This window comes from Hemiscyllium ocellatum, chromosome 36 (genome assembly GCF_020745735.1).
Source record: "Hemiscyllium ocellatum isolate sHemOce1 chromosome 36, sHemOce1.pat.X.cur, whole genome shotgun sequence".
In the NCBI taxonomy this organism is placed as follows: Eukaryota; Metazoa; Chordata; class Chondrichthyes; order Orectolobiformes; family Hemiscylliidae; genus Hemiscyllium; species Hemiscyllium ocellatum.
The window spans coordinates 47,589,728-47,602,589 of NC_083436.1; the positions used below are offsets into that span (position 1 = coordinate 47,589,728).

The window sequence follows — 12,862 nt, forward strand, 5'->3', positions numbered from 1 at the left end:
CAGCATGTTACACTGCTTGGGGAAGCAAGAAGCAACATACTCTTCTTCACCTCACACAATAGCCAAGTGCACTCCCTAGTTCTGCAGCTGGGATGAAATGAGCTTGCTCTGATGTAGAGACTGCTGGCCCTCAAGTTTTGACTGGGCAATCCTGGGGCCGTTTTTGTCTTGATGGGTGAGACACGCAGAGAATTGCAAGTTAACTTTCCACAGCTTAAACTTCCAAGAATCAGAGAGGGAGAGGCCAGGTGGAGGTGAAAGGCCAAGCCTGAGGAGAAACTGTAGAGGGGCCCCATGTGTAGTTCCTCCCCTTGCGGCATGCTTCCTGGCATTGTCCTGTGTCTTGGTAAGGAGAGCAAACCCAGGCTAGGCTCAAGGTTCATCCATCACACTGTTGCCATGCCTTCAGTCCTGGGGTACAACAGGTAGGATGATCAACTGCAGGTATGTGTGGTCACCAGAAGGCCATCAGGATACTGGGCTTGGCTCCCAAAGGCAACCACCAACCTGCAAATGGAGGCAGTCAGTCAGTTGACTCACTGTACTGATGTAGTTTTTGGGTGGAACCATTGCCTCCCATTTCTCAGTGTTCCTTCTTGTGCATTTAGATCAAGTCCCTGTTTGTCATCTGGCCCCGAGCAGCTGGCTGGTCTCCAGCAATTCTCAGTGCCAGTGGCCTGGGCAATTATTTTGTCAGTCAGTTGTAGAATTGTCGCAGGAAGGTGCTCACCAGATTGTGTACCCTCTCTATCATTATGTTTTCTACTGAGGTATCACTATCTGGGCTGGTGGGGAATGCAGGTTTCGTAAGACGTCTCTAAATCCTCAAAGGTCAAGGATGGGGCTGCTGGTGGAACCAGGTGTTTCAATGATGAAATTGAGGGTACGCTTGTGAAAGTCAAAAAAGTGAGTAGGCATAACACCAATGGTTAGAAATGGCAATTAATGACTGGGAGTGATAATGGGGTTAATGGGGCAGTTAGAGGCAATGGCATGCAGAGTGGGACATGGATGTTTCAGCATCCTTGCAGGAGTGATTCTGCTCTTCTTTTGCATGGGCCAAAATCCCTCAAGGATAAAGAGCCTATTGTCGGCACCCCTCCACCCATTCGGCTCTTATCTCTTGTAATAAGCACAAGTCAATAAGTAAGATTACAGTGAGTGACGCACATATAAGTGCTGGTGCATGTAGGTAGACAGGTAGTGATTGAGGCGGTAGAACAGAAGACATGCAAGATTAGTGCTGTGGAAGGCTGAGAGAAGAGAGCTAGTGAGGGAAGGTATTACTTTCATTATTGGCTGCAATATAGCATAAGCACTGGATGGAGGCATGTACAGTAGCAGTATGTGTATGTGGTGACAGAAATAAGAGCATAGCAGCTTTGTCTGGCAGGGTAGAGATTATTAATCCTTCTGCAGCACTACTGGCCATTCCTCTGCATGCTGAAGATGGCAGTGACTTGGACTGTGACCAGAGACCAGACTGGCAGGGCCTGATGGTACAGAATCACTGACAGTCCTTCAGGAGGAGGATGTCCCTCCTCTATACCACCCTGTTCACCAGGACCTCAAGGCCCAACAGCAATTCGCAGTGCTATCCGAATTCTCTGAGACTGGACACAATGCCTGAGCTGGCGAGTGCAACGAAGGGTGCTGTATCCCAAAAAGCACTCAAAGAATCGCTGAACAAAGTCACCAAGAAACCAGCAAAGCAGTGAAAATCGTGGAAACAGAGCAACTCAATCTACACATACCGAGTGCTGACCCAGGTCCGTCCTTCCGTCAAAATTTCAAAGCCCATATACTTCACAAACTCTGTCATTGATATCTTTCAGCACGTCAACCCAAGGCTTTGCACCTGACTCACTACCAGTGCAAGACCATTTCGGCCAGGAAGGTTCAGAATACTGCTTATCTTATGTTACCGGGGAAACTGTCTAACTCTTGAGATCCTGGTGGACAGGGTGGTGCAGAGGAGGGTCATATTTTTCCTGAAGGACTGCTAGTGAAGCTGCATCACTGGACCCTGTCAGCCTGGTCGGAGGTCACAGCCCAGGTCAGTGTCAATTTTAGCGTCCAAAGGAATGGCCAGTAGCGCTGCAGAAAGACCAATCATCTCTTCTCCACTAGGTAAAAACAATGACTGCAGATGCTGGAAACCAGATTCTGGATCAATGGTGCTGAAGAGCACAGCAGTTCAGGCAGCATCCAACGAGCAGCGAAATCGATGTTTCGGGCAAAAGCCCTTCATCAGTAATGAAGGCAGTGAGCCAGAAGCATGAAGTGATAAGCTAGGGGAGGGTGGGAGTGGGGAGAGAGTAGCATAGAGTACAATGGGTGAGTACAAAGGAGATCCACATCCATCAAAGTTTTACCTGCACATCCACTAATATCATTAGTGGCCTCCTCTACATTGGGGAGACTGGGCACCTCTTAGCAGAGCGCTTTATGGAACATCTCCGAGACACCCGCATCAATCAACCACACCGCCCCGTGGCCCAACATTTCAACTCCCCCTCCCATTCTGCTGAGGACATGGAGGTTCTGGGCCTCCTTCACCGCCGCTCCCTCACCACCAGACGCCTGGAGGAAGAACGCCTCATCTTCTGCCACGGAACACTTCAACCCCAGGGCATCAATGTAGACTTACATAGAAAAATACAGCGCAGTACAGGCCCTTCGGCCCTCGATGTTGCGCTGATCCAAGCCCGCCTAACCTACACTAGCCCACTATCCTCCATATGCCTATCCAATGCCCGTTTAAATGCCCATAAAGAGGGAGAGTTCACCATTGTTACTGGCAGGGCATTCCATGTACTCACGACTCGCTGAGTAAAGAATCTACCCCTAACATCTGTCCTATACCTACCACCCCTTAATTTAAAGCTATGGCCCCTCGTAATAGCTGACTCCATACGTGGAAAAAGGTTCTCATGGTCAACCCTACCTAAACCCCTAATCATCTTGTACACCTCTATCAAGTCACCCCTAAACCTTCTTTTCTTCAATGAAAACAGCCCCAAGTGCCTCAGCCTTTCCTCATACGATCTTCCTACCATACCAGGCAACATCCTGGTAAACCTCCTCTGCACCCGTTCCAGTGCCTCCACATCCTTCCTAGAGTATGGTGACCAAAACTGCACACAATACTCCAGATGCGGCCGCACCAGAGTCTTATACAACTGTAACATGACCTCAGGACTCCGGAACTCAATTCCTCTACCAATAAAAGCCAGTACGCCATATGCCTTCTTCACAGCACTATTTACCTGGGTGGCAACTTTCAGAGATCCTTCTGCTCATTCACACTACCAAGTATCCGACCATTAGCCCAGTACTCCACCTTCTTGTTACTCTTACCAAAGTGAATCACTTCACACTTAGCTACATTGAACTCCATTTGTCACCTTTCTGCCCAGCTCTGCAGCTTATCTATATCCCGCTGTAACCTGCCACATCCTTCCTCACTGTCAACAACTCCACCGACTTTCGTATCATCCGCAAACTTGCTCACCCAAACTTCTAGCCCCTCCTCCAGGTCATTTATAAAAATGACAAACGGCAATGGTCCCAACACAGATCCTAGCGGAACACCGCTCATAACTGCACTCCAAGATGAACCTTTACCATCAACTACTACCCTCTGTCTCCTTCCAGCCAGCCAATTCCTAATCCAAACCTCCAACTCCCCCTCAATGCCATACCTCCGTATTTTTTGCAGTAGCCTACCATGGGGAACCTTATCAAACGCCTTACTAAAATCCACATACACCACATCTATCGCTTTACCCTCGTCCACCTCCTAAGTCACCTTCTCAAAGAATTCAATAAGGTTTGTGAGGCACGACCTGCCCTTCACAAAACCATGCTGACTATCCTTGATCACATTATTCCTATCCAGATGTTCATAAATCCTATCCCTTACAATTCTCTCTAAGACTTTGCCCACAACAGAAGTGAGATTCACCAGCCTATAGTTACTAGGGTTATCCCTACTCCCCTTCTTGAACAAGGGTACCACATTTGCTATCCTCCAGTCTTCTGGCACTATTCCTGTAGACAACGAGGACATAAAAATCAAGGCCAATGGCTCTACAATCTCCTCCCTTGCTTCCCAGAGAATCCTAGGATAAATGCCATCAGACTTAAACAGCTTCCTCATTTCCCCTTCCCCCACCTCATCCTAGTTTCAAACTTCCAGCTCAGCACTGTCCCCATGACTTGTCCGGTCTTGTCCGACCTGCCTAGCTCCTTTTCCACCTATCCGCTCCACCCTCTCCTCCCTGACCTATCACCTTCATCTCCTTTGTACTCACCCATTGTACTCTATGCTACTCTCTCCCCATCCCCACCCTCCCCTAGCTTATCTCTCCATGCTTCTGGCTCACTGCCTTCATTCCTGATGAAGGGCTTTTGCCCGAAACGTCGATTTCGCTGCTCGTTGGATGCTGCCTGAACTGCTGTGCTCTTCCAGCACCACTGATTCAGAATCTCTTCTCCACTGCCAGGTGAAGTGCTATGCTCTTCTGTATCACTGCATACACACACTGTTACTGCACCTGCATTCTTCCACTGCTTGTGACACACAAGGCATTTGGTATGCTTGCCATTATTGGTCAGCGAGGTTGTACTGGACATTGGTTAGGCCACATTTGGAATTCTGCTTGCAATTCTGGTCTCCCTGCTATAGGAAGGATGTTGTGAAACTTGAAAGGGTTCAGAAAAGACTTACAAGGATGTTGCCAGGGTTGGAGGGTTTGAGCTACAGGAAGATTCTGAATAGACTAGGGCTATTTTCCCTGGAGTTCAGCAGCTGAAGGATGACCTTATAGAGGTTTATATCATAATGAGGGGCATGGATACGTTAATAGAGAAGGTCTTTTCCCTGGGGTGAGGGAATTCAAAATTAGAGATCATAGATTTAAGGTGAGAGGGGAATGATGTAAAAGGAACCAAAGGGGCAACCTTTTCATGCACAGGGTGGTGGACGTATGCTGCCAGAGGTAGTGGTGGAGGCTGGTTCAATTACAACATTTAAAAGGCATCTGGTTAGGTATATGAATAGAGGGGGTTTAGAGGGATATGGGCCAAATACTTCAAATGGGACGAGATTTATTTAGGATATCTGCTCAGCATAGACAAGTTGGACTGAAGGATCAATTTCCATGCTGCACATCTATATGACTCGATTTCCTGCAATGTTTTCCCTCACTGGGTCTCTTCCCTCAGTCTTACACAGCACTAACCTTCAATGTCCTCTGTGCTGCCACTTAAATCCTTCAGGGTGTTTGGCCAGTTTCCTGGCAGCATAAGTCACAAAAGCGAACACCAAGTACACCAGTTCCACTTAGACAGACCATGCTAATGAAAAATAATCCCCATCGCTAACATTTGTGCACATGCTCTTCAATGAGGGGGGCAGAATCAGAATGCTAATGCTTCCAGAGTGCCCAGATGGTTTTAGAGATGGTGCTGATGCAAGGTCTCCTTGGAGTCTTTGAGTATAATCTTAGACTGTCATTGAGTAATGAGTAGCCGTGGAAAGGTTATGTGCTAAGCTGAGACAGAAATAGGATCTGAGAGGCTCCATATGAATGAGATAGGTAATTAATACATTGACTGGTGAGATATGGCAAGAAGACTTGCGAGGCCATGAGGTGACAAACACTCCAAAAAATTCAAAGTAACTGAGGTTCAGCCCCTGGACTTGAATTCTGCAAAGTCTATCAATAAGCAAACTCTGTGCGAGGAAAGTGTGAGGTCTTGCACTTTGGTAGGAAGAATAGAACCATGGACTATTTTCTAAATGGGGAGAAAATTCAGAAGTCTGAAGTGCAAAGGGACTTCTTAAGGTAAAATTGCAGGTTGAGTCAGTAGTTAGGAAGACAAATACAATGCTGTCATTCATCTCGAGAGGACGACAATATAAAAGCAGAGATGTACTTCTGAGGCTTTATAAAGCCCTGGTCAGGCTACATTTAGAGTATTGTGAGCAATTTTGGGCCCATACCTCAGGAAAGATGTATTAGCCAGTGGAGATTCACGAAAATGATCCTAGAAATGAAAGGCTTATTATATGAGGAAAGTTTGAGGACTCTCGGTCTATACTCAATGGAGCATAGAGTAATGAGGGGGGGGATCTAACTGAACCATACACAATACTGAAAGGCCTGAACAGATGGATGTTGGGAAGATGCTTGCATTGGCAGGAGAGAGGAGGACCTCAGGCCACAGCTTTAGAGTAAAGGGAAGATCTTTTAGAACAGAGATAATGAGAAACTCTTCAGTCAAAGTGGTGATCTGTGGAATTCATTACCACAGAAGGCTGTGGAGGCTAGATCGTTGAGTATATTTAAAACAGAGCTAGATAAGTTCTTGATTGCCGTAGAGGTCAAATGTTACAAGGAGAAAGCGGGCAAATGGGATTGAAAAACCTATCAGCCATGATTGAATTTTGGAGCTGACTAGATAGAATTGCCTAACTTCTGCTCCTATGTCTTATGGTCTGATGAGCAAGAATCTAGACAATAAGCTGCACCAGAGGTTGGTTCTATTCTGGCTGAATAGAACATCCATTTTAAATCAAAATTTCTGAATTCATACTAAAATCAGTCGTTTTGGTTTTGGACTTCATTTGATCTAAATTATCATCACATTATAAATGAAAGCAACTGCATTTGATTTCCCAGAAAACTGCTTCTACTAAGCGAGGTTCCATTAAAATTCACGATCATCATAAAGCTTATGTGGTTACATTAAAAACTGATGTCTTTCAGAGGTGCTTTTGATCAAATAAGACAGTGATTTCAAAAAATGGCATTCAACATACATAAATTTAACAATGTATTTCAGAACAAGAAATGCTAACCATGTGTACAACATAAATTAGTCAAACAGTAAAAGATTAGCGATGGATAGAATGAGGCCCATATGGAACAGTGGAGTAAACATCAGTGAAACAAAAGTATGGCAGCTTTCAGAAGATATCTGAATATATATTTGAAAGTGATTAAATTAGAGGGCGATGGGGATAGGGTTGGAGAATGGGACCAGCTGAATGGCTTTTGAGAGTCATACAGATATAATGGACCAAATTCTCCTCCTGTACTGTAAGAATCAATGAAATCCTATTCTATGCAGGGTTCTGTTTATTTGGCACTGAGTTATGCACTGTATCTGTAATGCAGTTGAGAATGTATATTGGGTATAAGCAGGCAGGGAAAGAGTTAAGATCTGAGTTTTGTGAAACAAGAGGTTCAGCTGAGCACGACTCAGATCAGAGAGAATCTTGCAGTTAACAATGTGATACTGGAGACAAAGGTAATGGGTTAATGAGATGGAAAAGCATTCATTATGTAGAGTCATTTAACATGATGAGGTAACAATCAGTATGTAACGTCAGTTAGCAAGGTGGAAAGTATTTATTATATGTTATTCATTACGTAATAGCAGATGGCTTAATCTTTACTACTGTCACCCGCTTATTGTAACAGTCACCCAATCAATACGCATGTTGCCTTAGCTGGATGCTCTTCCCTGTAAAATGGCGATAGTTCATTGAGAAACTGCTCTTCCTGAGAAGACCGTGAACTCATGTCCCTGTGCACATGGACGATCGATCTCTCTTCCTCCAGGGCCCAGAATAAAGACGAAGGAGGTAAAACTACACTGTGTCTCTGGGTTTTGCTTCGACTGGGGTGGGGGGGGAACTGGATGACACAATCACATGGGAAAAGTCAGGCATCTCACTACAATGACAGTACTATTCTAAACTCAGGAGTACAAGGACTGATAGTGATCATCAACATGGCTTTGTTCGTGGGATGTCGTGTCACACTAACTTAATCAAGTTTTTTGAAGTAGTTACGGAGAGGGTAGATGAGTACAGAGCAGTGGATGTGATCTATATGGACTGCACTATGTTGTTCAACAAGGTTTATCATGGTTGACTGATTAGCAACTTTAGATCACAAGGAATATAGGGAGAACTGCTATTTATATAAAGAATTGGCTTGAAGGTAGAAGACAGAGTGGAGGAGGAGGATTGCTTATCAGACTGGAGGCCTGTGACCAGCAGTGTGCTGCAAGGATCGGTGCAAGGTCCACTGCCTTTCGTCATTTATAGAAGTGATTCGGATGTGAACATAGGAGGTATGGTCAGCGCAGTTTACAGATACACCAAAATTGGAGGTGCAGTGGACAGCAAGGAAGGTTACCCAGGAGTACAACAGAATCGTGCTCAGATGGGCCAGTGGGTCAAGGAGTGGCAGATAAAATTTAATTTAGATAAATGTGAAGTGCTGCATCTTGGAAAGGCAAATCAGGGCAGGACATATACACTTAATGGGAAGGTTCTGGGAAGTGTTGCTGAACAGAGACCTCGAAGTGCAAGTTCATTGTTCCTTGAAAGTGGAGTTGCATAATTTAGGATGTTTGGTCAGCATGAACGAGCTGGACCAAAGGGTCTGCTTGTACAACTGTGACTCAATTCAGAGAACCATAAACAGCAATCACATCACTGGTATTGTGGGTTTAAGGAGACATACAATAAATTACAATATAGCATCTGCAGTTTTTTAAAAACTTCTTTGTTTGCATCAATGTTTTTGACTCAATACAGGTGAGGAATCATTTATCTGAAAATCTCGGGACCAACTCGAATGAAGGATATATTTAGTTTTTCAACTCCATTTACCTTAACCTATAAGGTCTTATACTAATACGCTCATATCCTAAAGGAATTAAAAGCTAAAAATCACACAACACCAGGTTTTCATTATAAAATCTTAAGTTATCTTAACAATGTGATTTAAAAGAAGTTCTAGGATTTACATATTAAAGAACCCAAAACTAGCAAACCCATTTTAAAAGATGAAAGACTTAATCTAGGTTTGTTCATTTCAGTTGCATGACACTGTAATCTTTTACTATAAATTCTGTGTCTTACAATCCTGCTTCACAACTACCTGATGAAGAAGCAGCACTTCGACGCTAGTGCCTCCAAATAATCCTGTTGGACTATAACCTGCTGTTGTGAGATTTTAACTTTGTCCCCCCAAATCCAGCACCGACTCCTCCAAATCATGAATTAAAAGCTGACATTAATATTATTAACCCTGCCATTACCAAATTACTTGTTCTGGAATTAAATTTCTAAGTTGACCTCAGATTTACCCTCTGATTTGGCTAAGCAATTCATTCAAGGTGGCTTACCAGCACTTCTCAAGGGCAATTAGGAGTGCACATTAAATACTGGCATTAACAGCATCACCAATATTCCATGAATGATAATGTGAAAGAGGTTTACATGGGATTAGGAAGCGTAAAGATGGTGGCAAATCATTAGATGAGGTAGCCATATAAAGAGATGAGAAAATAGGTTCACCGAAAGGAATGGTCTCAAGGTTCAACTAACTGCCTCCTTAGTGAAATATTACAGCCAAGATAATCAAAGCAGAAAGTAACTGGCGTAAAAGTAGAAAAAGACTTAATTCCTTCATGAACGTTAAAAATACGAGCAGCACTGCAAGCATAATTTTTTCGGCATTACATAAGGAGGTTTCCAGGGCTGTTTCACGATGGATTTCTTTTCTCTCTCCTCGATCATTATCATCCTAAAAAATCCGTCCTGCTTTCCCATTTTTCAAATAATGTATTTTTCTTTTATTAGATGCGAGGGTTGCCAGCAAGGCCAGCATTTGTTACCCATCCCTAACTGTCCTTCAACTGAGTAGTTTGCTAGGTTATTTGGAGAGCAGTCAAGAGCAAATTACATTGCTGTGGATTTGGAGCCACATTTAGGTCAAACTGTGAAAATATATAGATTTTCTTCTCTAAAGAAGTCACATGAGTTTTATGACAATTGATGATAGTGTCATGGTCACTGTACTGCTCAACATTCCAGATTTATTAATTAAATTAAAATTCCACCCAACTTGTTGAACATACATCTACTTACCCAATTATGAAAGTGGAAAACAAAACTGTGGCAGTCCTGAATAATATTTCACATTAGTGATAAGATATATAGTGACATATAATTTTTCTCATTAAAAATGTTGACATAGAAACTGCACCACAGGTCTTAGAAGCAGGACCAGCGTGCCACATCTCCAGTCAGAAAGTCAGGGTTCAAGTCCTATATGCCACAGAGGTGCATCATAACAGGTTGATTAAAGGAATTAAGCAACTGTCCCTCAAAAAAATGACAAAGCAAACCTATGCAGAAAGGAAATGTTAGTTGTATTTTTAAAATCTCACCTATAATTTTTCCTGAAAAACTGTTTTTGAAACATACATCCATTAAGAATTAACCATTTAGGGAAGAGAAATTGGCAGAAAGAATAGATGCCTTCCAAAGGTAAAAATGGTATTTTTACATTAACTTTGCACAATTTGGTATTTCCTTCCAGGCTTGTATAATCTTACATAATACAAATTCAATTTATTCAGCATACAAAGGCTTGTTAAAAAAACATGCAAAACACCAACCTATTTGTGTCCCACGTGATTACATTCCCATCAAATCCTGATGTTACCAGCAGTCTTGTATTTGTATCATATTCAATGTTCTTTACCCAACTAGTGTGGCCGTGCAATGTGCAAACTTTCGAGTTGAGGTTACGTAAATCCCATAATGCTACTGTCGTATCATCAGAACACGTTGCAAACAGCCTGTTATCAAGGAACCTAAAAAGGAAACAGCAAATTGCTGAGCATTATGTAACAGTAAACATTTACCACTGTGTATAAAAGGAAATCTGAAGCAGTTCCAGTTTCAGATGGCATCCAAAATTATGCTACCTCATTGGGAAATTTCCAGCTGTGTTTTGAGATCATGTATTCTAACAGAAACTCTAGGACAGTAATATACAGATTAAGGTTTAAAAAAAATGTGAAGACATTCGTTTCTTCATGAAGAGACTGGAGAACATGAGAAACAGTTCTTCAGTAGGCTATAAATTTGAAAGCTTTTTTAAAATGATCAAACAGTGAAATTCACAACTGATCTTGGAGGAACTGTTGGGCGAAGTTCACAGCACAGAATCAGATAAGTTAACCGTTGTTTTAAGTGTGGCTTACAGAGAATCTGCAGGAATAGAATACGTTCTTTCTTGATTATATATTTTTTGGAGATATGTCTCGATTAAACGTAAATTTTAAGCCATAACTATTAATTTAACCTGAGGCAGTGTTTGTAGAGGAATAAGACAGTTTTGGGTCTGTAGATTGTGAAGGAGCAAAAATGGCCTTTGCAGTGATGTACTTCTTGTCAGATGTGGGAGTTTAAAGAGAGTTCAAGGGTTACTGTGGATTATATCTGCCATAAATGCTGCTGACTGCGAATCTTATCAGATCAAATAGATCGGTTGGAGAGACAGTTAGAAGCAACGAGGAATTTGCAACAGCAACAGTATGTGATGGAAGGCAGTTATAGGAAGGGGGCCAAGTCACATAGATGGGTTAACTCCAGGAAAGGTAAGAGAGGTAGGCAGCTAATGCAGGAGTCTTTTGTGGATATACCCATTTCAAACAGGTATGCTGTTTTGGAAAATATAGAGGGTGATGGATTCTGAGGGGAACATAGCACGAACAGCCAAATTTCTGGTATGGAGACTGACTCTAATGCAACGAGGGGTACGTCAGGTTCCAAGAGATCAATTGTGTTAGGGGATCCTGTAGTCAAAAGGTACAGACAGACGTTTCTGTGGCCTGCAGAAAAAAAGCAGAATGGTGTGTTGTTTCCCTGGTGCCAGGATCAAGGATGTCTCAGAAAGGGTACAGAATGTTCTCAAGGGAGAAAGGAGCTAGCAAAAGGTCATTGTCCACATTGGAACCAACAACGTAGGAAGGGAAAAGGTTAAGATTCTGAAGGGAGATTACAGAGAGCTAGGCAGAAATTTAAAAAAACAGGTCCTCGAGAGTAGTAATATCTGGATTACTCGCAGTGCTACGAGCTAGTGAGGGCAGGAATAGGAGAATACAGCAGATGAATGCATGGCTGAGGAGCTGGTGTACGGGAGAAGGATTCACATTTTTGGGTCATTGGAATGTCTTTTGGGGTAGAAGTGACCTGTACAAGAAGGATGGATTGCACTTAAATTAGAAGGGGACTAATATACTGGCAGGGAGATTTGCTCGGGACAATTTAAACTAGTAAGGTGGGGGTGGGACCCAGAGAGATAGTGAGGAAAGAGATCAATCTGAGACTGGTACAGTTGAGAACACAAGCAAGTCAAACAGTCAGAGCAGGCAAGGACAAGAAAGGACTAATAAACGAAACTGCATTTATTTCAATGCAAGGGGCCTAACAGGGAAGGCAGATGAACTCAGGGCATGGTTCGGAACATGGGACTGGAATATCATAGCAATTACAGAAACATGGTTCAGGGATGAGCAGGACTGGCAGCATAATATTCCAGGATACAAATGTTACAGGAAGGATAGAAAGGGACGCGGGGGGGGGTGACATTTTTTATAAGGGATAGCATTACAGCTGTGCTGAGGGAGGATATTCCTGGAAATACATCCAGGGAAGTTATTTGGGTGGAACTGAGAAATAAGAAAGGGTTGATCACCTTATTGAGATTGTATTATAGACCCCCCTAATAGTCAGAGGGAAATTAAGAAACAAACTTGTAAGGAGATCTCAGCTATCTGTAAGAATAATAGGGTAGTTATGGTAGGGGATTTTAACTTTCCAAACATAGACTGGGACTGCCATAGTATTAAGGGTTTAGATGGAGAGGAATTTCTTAAGTGCGTACAAGACAATGTTCTGATTCAGTATGTGGATGTACACACTAGAGAAGGTGCAAAACTTGACCTACTCTTGGGAAATAAGGCAGGGCAGGTGACTGAG

The 12,862-nt window shown here is 43.0% G+C and overlaps 1 protein-coding gene across 1 annotated transcript in view; it reads right to left on the reverse strand.

Moving 5' to 3' along the window:
* wdr32 (WD repeat domain 32) overlaps nucleotides 1-12,862 on the reverse strand; it is a 101,714-nt gene that overhangs the window by 44,464 nt on the left and 44,388 nt on the right. Inside the window, exon 3 of the mRNA XM_060851474.1 lies at nucleotides 10,492-10,689. Coding sequence (XP_060707457.1) covers nucleotides 10,492-10,689 — 198 coding nt within the window. The remainder of the gene's footprint in view (nucleotides 1-10,491; nucleotides 10,690-12,862) is intronic.